The 16,904-nt window shown below is 44.5% G+C and overlaps 1 protein-coding gene across 1 annotated transcript; it reads left to right on the forward strand.

The window, feature by feature from the left end:
- Positions 1-6,595: 6,595 nt before the first annotated feature.
- trib2 (tribbles pseudokinase 2) lies at positions 6,596-15,972 on the forward strand. Its single transcript, XM_064924797.1, has 3 exons — positions 6,596-7,932; positions 10,569-10,861; positions 13,640-15,972. The coding sequence occupies exons 1-3, from the start codon at positions 7,663-7,665 to the stop codon at positions 14,112-14,114; spliced, it is 1,038 nt and encodes a 345-aa protein (XP_064780869.1). The 5' UTR covers positions 6,596-7,662; the 3' UTR covers positions 14,115-15,972.
- Positions 15,973-16,904: the final 932 nt, after the last annotated feature.

Genomic DNA, 16,904 nt, shown 5'->3' on the forward strand with positions numbered 1-16,904 from the left:
GGGGACAGTACCTGGTACACAAAGCATATCTCAAGCACATTAGAATGTTGCTCTCTGAGTTGGGTCATATTGTCGGGGGACAGTACCTGATACACAAACCATATCTCAAGCACATTAGAATGTTGCTCTCTGAGTTGGGTCATATTGTCGGGGGACAGTACCTGGTACACAAAGTATATCTCAAGCACATTAGAATGTTGCTCTCTGAGTTGGGTCATATTGTCCGGGGACAGTACCTGGTACACAAAGCATATCTCAAGCACATTAGAATGTTGCTCTCTGAGTTGGGTCATATTGTCCGGGGACAGTACCTGGTACACAAAGCATATCTCAAGCACATTAGAATGTTGCTCTCTGAGTTGGGTCATATTGTCGGGGGACAGTACATGATACACAAAGCATTCCTAACACATCCATAGAAGCACAAAATAATGATAATGCAGTCATAACATCAAGCATCAGGGTTCACACTCTCCCGTTCCTCGATGTTGAGATGATAATAAACCACACTGACATTATTGGTCTATGTGACCCATGAGACATGCAGTGGAACACCCTTTTTTTTCGTGATAGTGTAAGACACAGACATAAGGTTAGAATCAGCCTCTGGTCTTTGTCTTCACACTGTTGAACCAATACAGCCCTCACTCCATCTTCTGTTGTGACAGCCAGGGAGACAAATACTTACTGTAAGGAGCTGCCTCTTAGCACTGCTCCCTGGGATGTTGTCAGATGGTTTGCTCTCAAAGTGCTAGTTTGTTTGAGTTTGAATCCTCAGTCCATCTACTTTACAGGCAGGGAGACACACTTTTACTGGCAAGCACACAATCAGAAAAGGTATGCAGTGTGTAGGCCTGTAAGGTTAGGGGCGCCAGGTAGCCTAGGTGGTTAGAGTGGTGTGCCAGTAACCTAAAGGTTGCCGGATCAAATCCTTGAGTGGTAAAAGGTCGTAAATCTGTCGTTCTGCCCCTGAACAAGGCAGTTAACCCAATGTTCCCCTGGTAGGCCGTCACTGTGAAAAAACATTTGTTCTTAACTGACTTGCCTAGTTAAATAAAGGTTCATAATAATGTAAGTCTAAAGCTATGGTTCTAAGCAGTGGTCCCTATGGTTCTCAGATGGTCTGCTCTCAAGTGTAAGTATTAATGAAAGTGGTGCTTTGAATAGGAAGGATGTTGCTAGTCTGCTCCTGCTATAACAATAAAGAAACACTGTCCTATAGCATACCATGGCAAGGAGTTCTGAAATAGAATAACTGCTCCGCATGCTCTCAATTAGTAGATTGTTATTGACATGTAGGACATTGTCCGTGGTCGACAGATCTGATTACATGTTGATAGGCCTATCCTATGGCCTAATACAGCTGTAATTTGTGTCGACATTGTTTGAGCGTCATTGTTGTGTTGTAATTCAATGTGACCAGGCTCTGTCACAAACAGGTCACAGAGGAAAGAAAGGGATGGAAATATGAGCGTAGTCATATCATCACTGTAACATCATCCTCACCTCTCTCTCTCTCCTGCTCTCAGGTGAAAGCTGGCTCGCGGTCCCTACGAAGGGACGAGGTCTGGGCCAGAACGTGGCACACGTACGTACATCCTCAAAATAACCTCTTTTACACTCAGTTGAAAGTGAGAGCCGTTGCAGCTGCTCTACCCAATAGACTGACTCACTTCTGGGAAACGTCAGCTTAAGCAGACAGCAAGGTCTGAATCATGGGTGTTCAAGATATCAAAATAAACCCATGGGTGACTTCCGAGGGTTGATTTCATGCGAGGGGAGGCAGAGTTGTGCAAGGGGTAAGAGGTGCGGGGGGAGGGGCTTGTCGAAACGACAAGTGAGAATGTTTATGACACGGTGTGAATTGAGAAAGATGATAGAGGTACACAATGTGGCTCCTTATGGTGGGTGAAAGGTTTTTACGTAATTATGATAAATAAGTCCTGCTGAATATATCCAAATTAGAATGCTTTGCATTGTTACCAAGAGCAGACTGCAGAAAAACACTTGACCGTCCGTTTTAGGTGTGAAACATGTTGAACGTTTATCTTTCTTTGATCTCCTTAAATGACGAGTAATACCTCGAATGCTAAAAGCCTCTGTGTCTTTTTATATGGCAGCGGTCTGGCTGACAGACAGCCTTAAGGCGTCCGCATGCTTCCCAGATGAAACCGTTTGGAAGAGTTTGAGCATATATTATGAATGAGATTTTGGGACGTTTTTGTTAAGTTTTTGACTTTGGTGAAGGTTTTTTCGGTTGTTCGGGCACACGGCATTTTTTCCTGGACACAAGGCCCGAAGTTCAGAGCCGAAGTATACGCCCCTTCGTCAGGGATTGGTCAACAGTAGGGGTTCTTCAATAAAGTCTTTGTTGTTATTCAATGAGAGACGACTCGTTTTCATGCAAATATTTTCATTGGGAAATACTGCACCAAACATCTTAGTTAGGTGTTTAATCACACAACGAAGATCTCCTCAGCAAAAACGTAACAATAAATGACACATTTCTTGAGTTATCTTAGATTAATTCTGACTATTCTCAAAATGGACAAACAGTACTATTGACGCGTTTTCTTGTTTTTAAAGCGATGGGGCGGTAGCCTAATGGTTAGAGCGTTAGGCCAATAACCAAAAGGTTGCTAGAGCAAATCCCCAAGATGACAAGGTAAAAATGTGTTCTTCTGCTCCTGAACAAGGCAGTTAACCCACAGTAAATAAGAATTTGTTCTTAACTGACTTGCCTAGTTAAATAAAGGTAAAATTAAAATATATATATGCGAGCACACTCGTTTGGTTCGGCTCGGCGCCAGCCGAACTGGAGCATGCTGACGCCTTCTCTCTCCAGTCTAGAGAGCAGGGCAGCGCATCTCAGTCCCCCCGGAGCCGCTCGTCCCCTCTTCCTCTATGGTCTCGTGGCACAGCTCTAGGGTCAGCTAACCTTCCCCAAATCTTCATCTTAAAGCGGCACTCCAGTCTCCTTCTCATCTCATTTAAGACCCATTTACTTAACAAAAGGCACATCTCAGTAGGTGGTCCAGGTAAGTCATGTCATAGTGCGGGGCTCCTCCACTGTTCCTCAAGCAAGAGGGAGGCTGATGACATCACCACTTCCCATCAAAGTACTCCTTGAAGTTTTCAGTTGTGTCTAAAAAAATACTAGTTTGCTCAAAAAATATATTTTTACCCTTTAATGTGTGTATACTTTACTGCATTTACATTTGGGATTTCACTTTCAACAGGACACTTTCAACTATCACTGGAGGACGACTTAGGGTGGAAAGCTGGTCTAAGTCTTAGGGGCAACATCTTCCTACTCCTAGTGTGGCGTCTGAGTAGTGAATAAGGACCCCCAGGGGCCTTATTCCAGACAGGAGTCCTCCTCACTGATGTTTGCTGTCCTGGAGGACAGATCTCTCACACACCTGCTCCGAGGTGCCTGGTAGGCTTGCCATTTCTCCTCAGCACAAACGTGTTTAGAGAGCGAATGTGTTTCAATCTTGTGGTTTTTCATCTCTCTACTCCTCTCTTCTCCTCTAGGAATGGATCAAACCGCCAGGGAATGGGTCAAAGTGTTTTGGGGATTCTTTTTCTATTTCATGCACAGCTGCTCTGTTGTCATAGATGAACAGAATCTACGGTGAAATCCAGCAGGACGTGTGTATGTTGGCCATAGCTCGGATGTTTGAAGTTGGAGTGGGCGGACATGGAAATTCCAACGGCATTTGCTCAGTGATAACGTTTAACTCCCAGTGATAACTAAAACCAAGATGAACATGTTTACGTTATCTACATTCATTATATGGTAATAGTCTCTTTGAGATCTGTGTAGGACAAACAAAGCCTTTGATTGCAACCGAAGCTCCATGTATGAAACGATACAAAGAAGGATCCTGGGTGGGTGGGAGCTGTGGTATGCGGTGGATATTGGAGCAATGCATATGCACTCACACGCAAACACACACACACACACAGACCAATGCATATGCACTCACACACACGCAAACACACACACACACACACACACAGAGACCAATGCATATGCACTCACACACACGCAAACAGACACACACACACACACACACAAAACACACACACACACACACACAGAGACCAATGCATATGCACTCACACGCAAACACACACACACACAGAGACCAATGCATATGCACTCACACGCAAACACACACACACAGAGACCAATGCATATGCACTCACACGCAAACACACACACACACACAGACAGAGACCAATGCATATGCACTCACACACACGCAAACACACACACACACACACACACACACACACACACACACACACACACACACACAGAGAGACCAATGCATATGCACTCACACGCAAACACACACACACACACACACAGAGACCAATGCATATGCACTCACTCACACGTAAACACACACACACACACACACACACACACACAGACCAATGCATATGCACTCACACACACGCAAACACACGCAAACACACACACAGAGACCAATGCATATGCACTCACACGCAAACACACACAGAGACCAATGCATATGCACTCACACGCAAACACACACACACACACACACACACACACAGAGACCATATTATATGATAGTGTGTAGGTGCATTGCATTTAGCAGCTGTTAACCACCACCACTAATATAGAAGAGACCTGTCTCTGTGTGAAAAATGTATTACCATGTAGAGTGGGTTTAGTCAGGCATGGCTGTGAGATGAGAGTATCCTTCCTCAGAATATTGTGTAGAATCCTAACTGCAATTCTATAGCTGCCAGAATGTATGGGAGGAAAGGGGCAAAATGAACGCTTCTGTCCGTGTCTCCCTCCCATGCAGCTGCAGGCATTCCTTTAAACGCACCACATTCCGACGTGGAATTGCTCAATCTTGCTCTCACACCCCCTTCCTTGCTCTTTCCATCAGTAGAGGGCCCAGGTCACACATAGACCTACCAATGTCACCCACAGGTCTCTCCACCATATAGGCTATTATAGACAGATCATTAGTAATGCTTTATTACAGGTTATACGCATCAAATGATATGCTTACAACAAGTTTATTAATAATGCATTATTAATGAATGTAAAGCATTACCAGACAGTCAACCTACACTGCTTAGACAATTAAGTTTCCATATACAACAGCCTCCTCTCTTCTGAGAAGGCTTTCTACTAGATGTTGGAACATTTCTGCGAAGACTTGCTTCCATTCAGCAACAAGAGCATTCGTGAATTCGGGCACGGTTGTTCGGCGATTAGGCCTGGCTCGCAGTTGGCGTTCCAATTCATCCCAAGGGTATTCGATTGGGTTGAGGTCAGGGCTCTGTGCAGGCCAGCCAAGTTCTTCCACACCGAACCTCGACAAACCATTTCTGTATGGACCTCACTTGATGCACAGAGGCATTGTCATGCTGAAACAGTAAAGAGCCTTCCCCAAACTGTTGCCACAATGTTGGAAGCACAGAATCCTCTAGAATGTATGCTGTAGCATTAAGATTCCCTTTCACTGGAACTAAGGGGCCTAGCCCGAACCATGAAAAACAGCCACGGACCATAATTCCTCCTCCACCAAACTTTAAAGTTGGCACTATGCATTGGGGCAGGTAGCTTTCTCCTGGCATCCGTCAAACCCAGATTCATTCGTCGGACTGCCAGAGAGTGATTCATCACTCCAGCCAACGCTTGGCATTGCGCATGGTGATCTTAGGCTTGTGTGCGGCTGCTCGGCCGTAGAAACCCATTTTATGAAGCTCCTGATGAACAGTTATTGGGCTGACGTTGCTTCCAGAGACAGTTTGGAACTCGGTAGTGAGTGTTGTAACCGAGGACAGATCATTTTTATACTCTACGCGCTTCAGCACTCGGCGGTCCCGTTTTTGTGTGGCCTACCACTTCGTGGCTGAGCCATTGTTGCTCCTAGACGTTTCCACTTCACAATAACATCACTTACAGTCGACTGTGGCAGCTCTAGCAGGCCAGACATTTTACACACTGACTTGTTGGAAAGGTAACATCCTATGATGGTGCAACATTGAAAGTCACTGCGCTCTTCAGTAAGGCCATTCTATTGCCAATGTTTGTCTATGGAGATCACATGGCTGTGTGCTCGATTTTATACCCCTGTCAGTGACGTGTGTGGCTGAACTCGCAGAATCCACTAATTTGAAGGGGTGTCAACATACCTTTGTATATATAATGTATTTCTATGGAAGGCATTTGTCGAGGGAAATGCATATGCAGCATATAAGGTAGGCTACAGTAGCCTGCCTTACCACACTCCCATGCCGTGGGTAGGCTACAGTAGCCTGCCTTACCACACTCCCATGCCGTGCGTAGGCTACAGTAGCCTGCCTTACCACACTCCCATGCCGTGGGTAGGCTACAGTAGCCTGCCTTACCACACTCCCATGCCGTGGGTAGGCTACATTTAGATTCCTGGGGTGTACATGCAGCTCACATGACTGCTGCATATTACTGTAGACATTGTGTCAAGATCGGCAGGAAAACCAATGGGGTTCCTCTCTGTATGTGTGTGTGTGTATGTGACGTAAGGGAGGCGGGTCGGAGGCAGGTCTGCGTGTATGTGTGTGAGCGAAAGAGTGTGTGTGGAAGCCTATCCGCCAGGCTGTCGGCTCCTGCACTGAGGCACGGTGTGTGTTGCGCGGCTGACCTCGCATTGAATGGACTAGATTTCCCCAGCCACGTAAGTACACACCACGGCCGGAAAGGATGTCTTGCTGAATCAAGGGAAAGGCCTGGGAAAGTCGGCCATCCCTTAATTCCAGCAGCTGAAACAGTCGACGACAGTTCCTTCGGTTTTTAAAAATTCGTCGCAAAGGACATCCACTTCCGAACACAACAAAGGGCTACGAATTCTGGATGGTTTTCTCTCCATATTTGGTCGATGGCAATCCCCGAAGCTCGCTGCATTTGTGGAACGAACAAGGCCCATCTGACACTGGCCTGGTAGCTATGAAGCAATAGCATTGCTTTCGCTATCAATAATTCATGTTGATTTTATATATAGCCTACGGTAGCTTGCAACGTCGGTGCGATTTTAACCGCGGTTACTTTGTATGGTCTCAGTCTGCAAGCTATTAGACGGATACATAGTTTCTATTTTCTGAAACGTGTCATGCAATTCAATTAATCTGCGGGATAGCTTTATGCTAAATATTCAAATCTAGCAGTCCAATCGGCATTACAAAGCTGACATTCGGTAGGATTTGAGTGTTTCGTTTGTAGCAAATCGGCGTTGCTGTCTCTCGCACTCTGAAAGCGTACATCCTCTTCTGCAAAGGGCTGCCGTGCGTTATGGGGCAGTGAACAAGGATTTTGTTTTAGTCCTACAGCTGGGTAGATAAAGACCACATATTGCAAAAATTATCTTCGAATTGCCCTTTTATTTGCATGTATTGCATATGAGCCCTCCAGCTGTACATATATAGCTTGACATAGCCTAGTCTACGTATTACAGTGTAATAGGTGCCCTTGCAAAGGTAGCACAACATATAATCTAGATTGACATTTTTTAAACGGCAGCTACAAAGTATTGGGCCACAACAACCAATCTATTGACTCAAGTTTACATCCCTGCCTTCGAAAAGAAGAAGACCCCCGATAGTTTGGAAGTATTTCAGGGAATCCTGATGAACATACAGAGATCAAATCCCATCAACATCTCGCGTTATGGGAGATCACGGCACAAAGCAACCGAATTCGAGGAGTTATCTTGCTTGAGGACTACAGAATCCAGCCAGAGTTTCAGTCCTAACCTAGGATCCCCTAGCCCCCCCGAAACACCGGATTCCTCCCACTGTATCTCTTGCATCGGGAACTACCTGCTCCTCGAGCCATTGGAGGGGGACCACGTTTTCAGAGCCGCCCACCTGCACACCGGTGAAGAGCTTGTATGTAAGGTGGGTATTCGAACTATAAGAGTTGTATGGGCCCTTGGGTTGATTGACGGTCGCGTTAGTCATCGAGAGATTGCAGCAGATATGGGCCTATATCGTAGCAAACGTCATGCAAATTCCAATCATCTCGAGGAGATCACATTAGCCTAACCACAAAACACCATATTTGGTCAATCCACCAGGGTCATTTGCAAGTTGAATGTAGAATAGAATTATAGCACTATAATAAACCTGAACTTGCTTACAATGCAGACATCTATTTTAGATATATAAATATACAGTAGTTACATGTTTATAGCTGTAGGGCAGGCCTAGCTAGTTGCCTTTTTAATGCAAATTACCCACGGACTGTCCAATAGGGCATGCACAATTAAACAATGCACTGTATAGATAAATACCCGGTGTTGGCACGAAATTTGTCTCCTGATATTTTATGCATGAATTGGAAATACAGAAAAGTGAATGGAGTGCAAAGCAGGCAGCTCAGCTCGCGCGTGTCTCGAGAGCTATGTGGGTCCGGTTGCAATGATGTAACGTCGACAAAGGAGTTAGTAACTGCTCTCACAAACTAATAGCCCGTGTAGCACTACCCAGTCCTTTGTTCCTCATTGTTAAAAAATGAAAATGAGGTTTTCCCCATTCTCCTGCGCATGCAGCCTGGTCTCATAGACTAGACGTAATATATTAAATTAAAATCTGGGAAACTGAAATTAGTAACAAATATTACATGTGGTATGGTTACATAAGACAGATGGTTACTTATGGCAAAACCTACAGTAGGGGGGTTGGTTGGGCATATAACGCAAATGTCTAGCCATCTAAAGGTTGCGAGTTTGAATCTCATCAGTAACAACTTTAGCATTTTAGTCCTCGGGGCTCCTGAGTGGCGCAGCGGTCTAATGCACTGCATCACTACAGATGCTGGTTTGATTCCGGGCAGTCCCATAGGGCACACGCACAATTGGTCCAGCGTCGTCCGGGTTAGGGTTTGGCCGGCTTAGGCCGTCATTTTAAATAAAAATTTGTTCATGTTGTTCATGACTTGCCTAGTTAAATCAAGGTTAAATAATAATAATAATTAACAACTACTTTGCATCTACTTAGCATGTAGCTAACACTAACCTTAACCCTGTTAGCTAACCCTAATGCTAATGTTAGCCACCTAGCTAGAATTTGTTACATATCATGAGTTTAGCAAATTCTTAACATATTGTACGTTTTGCAAATTCATAACATATAATAAGAATTGTAATTCATAACAGCATAGAAAATGGGTGATGGACATCCACAAATGAATACATACCATACGAAACGGAACATACAGCATCATACTAAAATGGAGGTACTTATTTACTTACATAATAATACAAAATGCTCTGAGACCAGGTTGGCACATAGCACACGTGCTCCGCTTTTCATTACTACCAAAATGACCCACCATTTCCCATGGCAAATGGATGTATAATATAATATTGTTTCAGTTCTTCTAGTGCAATATGAATATAATACATTTCATTGTAGTTAAATTTCCAACTTATTGTTGTTTTTCCTCATAGGACACACATCACCAGAGGGTCTGAAAGGTCCGATATGTGGTGACTTGTCGGATAGGACTTCAATTTGTGCATAGGGCAACCTTTTGGCCTTTGTTTCCACCTCTGTACAGTACATTATTGACTTAACTGTAAATCAATATGAATAACCTTACGGTAACTCTTTACATGAAGTTCCACTGTTTCCACCTCTGTACAGTACATTATTGACTTAACTGTATATTATGATTATTGGCGCATTGGATACATGCACCCTTGGGTACATTCAAATGATTAACCCTAAACAGGGTCATAAACCTGACCTGATTAATAGACAACATAGTTAGGCTAAAAGCACACAGGCCCCATCGGAGCACAGTCCTAGAATGGTAAGTATGGCCTTTGGCACTGTAACTGCCACTGCCAGCGAGCTATATTTATACATCTGACCTCCATTTTTACTGAACGTTGCCAAGCAACATCAAAGATCAATTTGTAATCTCAGAATTGACAGTTTACTGCCTCGGCGTATTAGTAGAACCCAGCTACAATTGTAGACCTTGACAAGCACACACACACTGCGGGGTGAGCCAGAGCCTACTGTTTTCTAACCATTTATCGACTCGGAGTCGAGAGGCTCGTTCACCTGGGCTGCACTTGCTGAAAGTCGAGGTGGAGAACAGAGGGGAGAAGGGTTACTATGGAAACCGGGGGAGCCTGTAGCATATGCAAGGAGGGCGACAGCGACAATGTTACAGAATGTTCACATTCAGATATAAATGTGTGCATGCAGAATATGGAACGGTTACCCTGTAGTTCTATGTCTTTACCTCTCTATCTGCAGCAGCAATCTAAATGTTACACCCCATGGAATGAACCTTGGTCTGAAGGTTCTGGAGTCCTGGGGGCATAGGCATATTCATTAAGGTGAAACATTGGAGAAATACAGAGCTTACCCGGTTCTCTATTCTACACGATGACAGACAATCACATCTGTTCTAGTCTACACAATGTGCTGAGCAATGACTGTCATCTCCATTGGGTACTAAACTCCTTCCCCCTCTTTCTCCCCGCCCACCTTTCTCCCTGCTCCCTCCCCCTCTCCAGGTGTTTGAGATAGGCCGCTACCAGGAGTCCCTGGCGGCCTACTTCGCCCTGGGCAGACATGAGCACATCAACCAGGTGGTGGAGGTCCTGCTGGGGGAGAAGCGGGCCTACGTCTTCTTCGAGAGGAGCCACGGAGACATGCACTCCTTCGTCCGCACCTGCAAGAAGCTACGCGAGGACGAGGCCGCCAGACTCTTCCGTCAGATAGCCTCGGCTGTGGCGCATTGCCATGACAACGGCGTGGTCCTCCGGGACCTCAAGTTGAGGAAGTTTGTCTTCCGGAACGAGGACAGGTGAGGAAGTGGACGGCGTGGGGAGGGGTGATGGATGGGAGGGGGGGGCTCTTTGTAAATCAATGTGAATGTAACTTTACATGAAGTTCCACTGTGCATTAACACTGTGATTACTACAGTAACAATGTAATTGTTACATAATAATGGAGTTTCTAGCTAGCTGAACTGCTGTTAAACTGGTTAACAGTGAAGCAGAGATGCCAGGAGTTGCTTTGTCTGACAGATGTTCAATTACATTGGGATTTACCATGTAAGGCTGTGGCACAGAGGAATGAATCGGTTCTACACGGACAGCAGCTAGTGCAGGCTGTAGTATATACTGACCCCTGGTGGTGGGCTGTCCACATTTATCACTACAGTGATCCAGGAGAACAGTGATAAAAACATATTCTAATGCTGCTTTTTTAACTTACTGTCCAGGCAAAGCATGTGTTGTTCCTGGCACTGACTGGATGCCCTCTATCTGAAGGCCCCAGCCCAGACACACACTGAACTCAAGTCAGCTTTGTGTTTTCTCCTCCAATGGTTGAGGTTACATTGGGCGAAGTGTAAGCTGATCCTAGATCTGTTCAGGACCTCGTTCTGCTCCAACCTGACAGTGGAGTAGAGGCCCTTTTATCTACGTGAATATGTGGCTGCGTCACCCTCTGGCTCTGCTCATTGAAAAGGGAAGCTGAGCCACACTCATTTAATAGCAGTCTTCACGACCTTGGCTGCCATGACAGGACCAACCATGTGACAGGGTGGGATGTGAAACCCTCCACTGAATGATTGATGGGGGCAGAGTGTGGTTCAAGGGGGTGAAGAGAGACACTGGGGTGGGGACTGGGGGTGCATCTAATTCTAAGTGGCTTCCTTCCTCTACTCCTGTCCTTGTATCCTCTCCTACATCGGGACTGATGGTAAAACACAAGCTAGCACGAGATGAAAACAATAGAATGAAAATCTAAGCAGTACAGTGGTAGGCTACTGGGAATCTGCTTTCGCCTATCCAGCTCTTTCAAATTAGTGCAGATGAAGGAAAGGAGATGAGGAGACCGGAGAGGGCGCCACTTCAGACTCTTCAGAGTCACCCTGGCCAAAAGCCAAGTCCCAGAGCTTTAGTGGCTGGCCAGAGAAGGAAGAGAGAGAGAGAGAGATAGGTGTCCCAGTAAGTTGATATGGCCACAGTATTTGCAGTGTGTGGTGACAGACTGGGAAACCTGCTTATGTCATCATGGTTGAATTCACCACTCACTGTCCCCCAGGAATGGTTATAGGCCATATACTTGCTGGGATTCAGCATCAGCCAGGAGATATCTAGAACCCAACCTACAAGCACTGTCCCTTACTGTACCAGACAGTGACCTCTTAACCCAGCAACGTGTTTTAATGTATGTTTTACATCTTTATGGGGATGTTAAACATGAGATGCAATGGAAGCAGTAGTAAGGCATATGTCAACCTCTTTATGTTTGCTGGTATGTATGTTGCAGGTAGCTCTGTCAGTGACATTTACAAATGGGCTGCTTATAATGGTTATTATTGGACCCATTGAGGTAATGCACTGATTGCATACTCTCAACTACCTGAACTCAAGCTCCTGGAACAGAAGAAATCGGAAACAAGTGAAGAGGACGGTACAAAATCCCACAATGAACACAAAGTGAAGCCTAAGCCCAAATCAGTGGAGGTGTGTGTTTGAGCACTTGTGCATGTGAGTGGAAGATATTTTCGGAATATGCATTAGCCACTGCTGCAGCTCTGCTCTTCTCCTTAATGAACCTTTTACTGCAGTGGGCTAAATCAGGGTCGCACCGGGTTTCTTGGTAGTCCTAAACAAATCTACCTTGAAACCAAAGTACACACGTCACACACATGGTTATGGGCTTCAAAAAAAGAGGACCCCCGTACCCAGTGGTGAAAAAAGTACCACATTGTCCAAAATGTTTATTCATTATGAAAAATATGAATAATGGGTCATTTAACTGCAGGAAAGGGCTACAATGGATGGAAGTGTTCAGTTCTCCCTGAATATGTGTGTGTGCGTCTCTCAGAGCGCACTTCCACGCAAACAGATGGAGCCACTTTAGGTGGAGCCTCACAAGTGTCCCGTTCTCATCTGTGTATAGGGTCTGTACACCGAGAACTGCTCCAGAGTCCTCATCAGTCATGATGCCTCTGAACAACCCTTCATTATGATCTCAGAGAACCATGGCTGTGAGAGGGTCTGCTTTGAAAGGAGACGAGGCTTAATGGTTCTGTTTTTTTTAGGATGTTAACACTTTTGAGGGTTGATTCCCGTTTTCAAACTCTTCTTACCACATGCTTGCTCAAGGCTGAAGTCGTCCATAATGGCGGTTCTTGGACTGGAGAGGTCTATTGAATCAGCTGGGCTATAAATAGGCTGATGTATGCTGGCTGGCTGGTTGCGCTGCTCTTATCTCTGTGAATGGAAATGTCAGATGTAAGCCCCAGGCATTATGTGCTCCATGTAATTTAATGTCCAAAGCTATGGATCGGCGATGTCCATCACAGTGAATTACATTGCGATCCCACTAGAGGAGGGCAACTGCCTACAGTGATCAAGAACTGTGCGGCAGAGGCATTTCTATACTCACAATGTACTTTTGATTTTATGGACCAATTACATTTAAATGAGAAAATGCGTCAATGTCCATCGGTTATATAAAAGGTCAGATATGATTCTTATCAGAATGTATTTTGTGTTCATCCTCCTGTGGAATGAGGACTCTGGGCATTCATATTTGTTTGTTGTCTGTTCTTGTCTCCCTCCAGGAGCCTTGTGAAGCTGGAGAGCCTAGAAGACACCTACATCCTGGAGGGCAATGATGACTCTCTGTCAGACAAACATGGCTGCCCCGCCTACGTCAGCCCCGAGATCCTCAACGCCAGCGGCAGCTACTCGGGCAAGGCGGCCGACGTCTGGTCCCTGGGCGTCATGCTCTACACCATCCTGGTGGGCCGCTACCCCTTCCACGACGTAGAACCCGGCTCCCTGTTCAGTAAGATCCGCCGGGGCCACTTCAGCATCCCAGAGACCCTGACGCCCAAGGCCAAGTGTCTGATCCGGAGTATCCTCCGCCGGGAGCCCGCAGAGCGCCTCACGTCCCGGGAGATCCTGGAGCACCCCTGGTTCTTACCCTCCGGGGCAGCAGGCGGCGCTGTGGTCCAGGGGAGAGGGGAGAGGGAGCAGGAGCAGACTGTCCCCGAGGTGAACATGGAGGAGGAGCTGGATCAGTTCTTCAGCTGAGCAGACAGGAAACAGGAAGCACAAAGGGAGGACTACCCCACAACACGGAACAAATGCGACACGCTCAGAAAGAGCCTAACGGTAGATTAGTTGTTTAGCAGGTGAAACATTGTCACTCACAGAAAAGGTGTGTCCATCTTTTTTTCTTTCCATTCCATGGAAAACCAACCTCGAGGCGGAGCCAGGTGGTGAATGGCTCACAAACATCACGGGGGCGGGACTTCTGTTAAGAGGAGTTGCCGCCACTAGACATGCAAGTCGCAAACAATGTAGCAAACATAATCTTTTTTTTCTTTTCGTGGTGCTTTTAAAAGTAGATACATACGACATGTTGTGACGCTACAACAAGCACGAAGGGACACAAGACCTCAGCCAAGGAGAACAAGACACATGTCAGTCAGTCAAACTGCTACTACACTCCTCTGAGTTTTCACATGACCAGGTATAAATTGCCCACTAAACCACAGATCTAAGATCAGATAACCCAACCCACAATCCTAAACCATTATTAGGAAGATTAAAACAATATCTGAAACTGGACCAGTGATTAGGGCCAACTTCTACCGACTCTGTTTCGAACAATCATCAGGACAGATGACCTCATTTTTGGTTGCTCACTCATTGTTTGTCTCTCATTACCTAACATGACCATTGACCCGAGGTTATAAAGCTCTTACTGACATAGAAGACGGATAGTTACTCAATTATTGTACGTCCCCGTCTTCAGAAACCTGTGTGCTTCATCATCTTTTTCTGTGTAGCCTTATTCCTCTTCCCCACTTGTTGTGTGCATTTCTTTAAAAAAAGAATTACAAATATGTTCCACCACCATTCATTTATCATGAATTAATAAGGCTAGGTTTTAAGTTTGATATCACCTTGTTGTGTTAAGCTATTCCATTCAGCTGTTACTGCTGCTTTCATATCCTTAACCTTCATTTGTAACCTCCCTCTCTCTCTCGTTAAAGCCTTCACCAGTTGCATCATGCACTTGATTTGTTTAGGCTCGGTGAACGATCGTTTTCACCGCTCTAGATGCGCTTTCTCTATTTAAGTTTAGCTTTTCATTTGTAGGAACGGAAAACGTTACGTTTTATTTAAATTGTAACATCAACTATATACATATAAATATATATATATATTTAAAAAAACATTGCAGGGTTTTTCTTTTTCAGAGATTCCTTTTACATGTATGTATTTGTAGGCAATATTTTGGACACAGGACAGGTGCGATGGGAAAAAGTCTGTCCGAAGTTTTTAGAAAAAACAATTAAACTTTTGTGCCAGTATTTCTGTGCCCCCCCACCCATGCCGACTTCAGTCACCCTTAATATATTTTATTTTGAACTTGAAACCAATTATTAAAAGATACCATCACAGTAACATGGTCTGCAGTAGCCCATGTTGATTTTCTTCTGCCTGCGTAGGTCCTGTGAAACTGTCCTGTTCTGAATGGGTACCAGTGGACATGTTTTGTCGTATCTCAATGTTACTTGAATTTGTGTTTTTATTAACTAGTCCTCGGCATGTGCCCTATGAATGCTATCGCCTGCCTAGCAGGGTCAAACAAAAACAAGCTTGTTTTTATAAAAGTAAAAACACAAAAGAAAACATTTTATCAGAAATTTGCTATTTTGAGTCGCTTTTAAAAACTGACTATTGCTTTTATTTTTGTTTCGTAGAATGAGCTGCCCATATTTGCGTTTAGTGCTGATTTGGTGCTAATGTTCAAGGAGTCTTTTTGTTTTGGAGGGGAGTGGTGCATGGTGGGAATTCTGCCTCGGATGTTCTGATTGTAAAATGTAATAGATTTTGGTGTTTTGTCCAAATTTATTCAGTAAATAAATTGTGAACTGCACATTGGGTTTGATTCTTCTCTAAGCACATCATAAATATTGTATCTTTGTGACATTAGGCCTCTGTATATTGTTACTCAAGCCACTCTGATGGTTATTACAAAGTGCTTTGTATCGGGGATTGCGTCCTGTCTAAACATTAGCTCAGGCCACAGTGATGTAACCACTGCGTTTTCCTGGAGTACATTACAGTATGAACACTTTAGACATCTTTGGGTGAAGAGCACCTAAACACATTACAGAATGTCTCAATGCTTAAGTGCTGAGCTCACAGTGTTAAATTAACAGATATAGTATTACCCTAATTAAGGGTAGTGTATTTGACCACACACAATGTTGAGACTTTCCACCTGTTAGACTATACATTAGGCTAGTTGACTTCAGATACTCTGCTAATGCAGATAGTATCCATCTGTCCACACACACAACAGACTTGAGCAGAAAATAGTAGTATTTTGTAGTTTATTTGAAAATACCAAAACTTTTCAAATACTCAATGTAGTCTAATATAGTTTATATAGAGTTTCAACTATTAGGCAACTACAGTGTATTCTGAAAGTATTCAGACCCTTTAACTTTTTCCACATTGTTACAGCCTTATTCTAAAATGGATAAAATATTGTTTTCCCCTCATCAATCTGCACAAAATAACCCATAATGGCAAAGCCATTTTTTTTACATTTTTGCAATTTAAAAAAAACAACTTTTGAAATATTAAATTTACATAAGTATTCAGACCCTTTTACTCAGTACTTTGTTGAAGCAGCTTTGGCAGCAATTTCAGCCTTGAGTCTTCTTGGGTATGACAGTATAAGCTTAGCACACCTGTATTTGGGGAGTTTCTCCCATTCTACTCTGCAGATCCTCTCAAGCTTTGTCAGGTTGGATGGGGAGCATTGCTGCACAGCTATTTTCATGGCTCTCCAGAGATGTT

The sequence above is a fragment of the Oncorhynchus masou genome, chromosome 19 (genome assembly GCF_036934945.1).
Source record: "Oncorhynchus masou masou isolate Uvic2021 chromosome 19, UVic_Omas_1.1, whole genome shotgun sequence".
In the NCBI taxonomy this organism is placed as follows: domain Eukaryota; kingdom Metazoa; phylum Chordata; class Actinopteri; order Salmoniformes; family Salmonidae; genus Oncorhynchus; species Oncorhynchus masou.

Coding starts and splice junctions, on each gene's coding strand:
- trib2 (XM_064924797.1), top strand. CDS start 7,663: ATGAACATACAGAGATCAAATCCCATCAACATCTCGCGTTATGGGAGA. Junction 7,933..10,568: donor GTGAAGAGCTTGTATGTAAG/GTGGGTATTCGA, acceptor CCCCCTCTCCAG/GTGTTTGAGATAGGCCGCTA. Junction 10,862..13,639: donor GTCTTCCGGAACGAGGACAG/GTGAGGAAGTGG, acceptor GTCTCCCTCCAG/GAGCCTTGTGAAGCTGGAGA.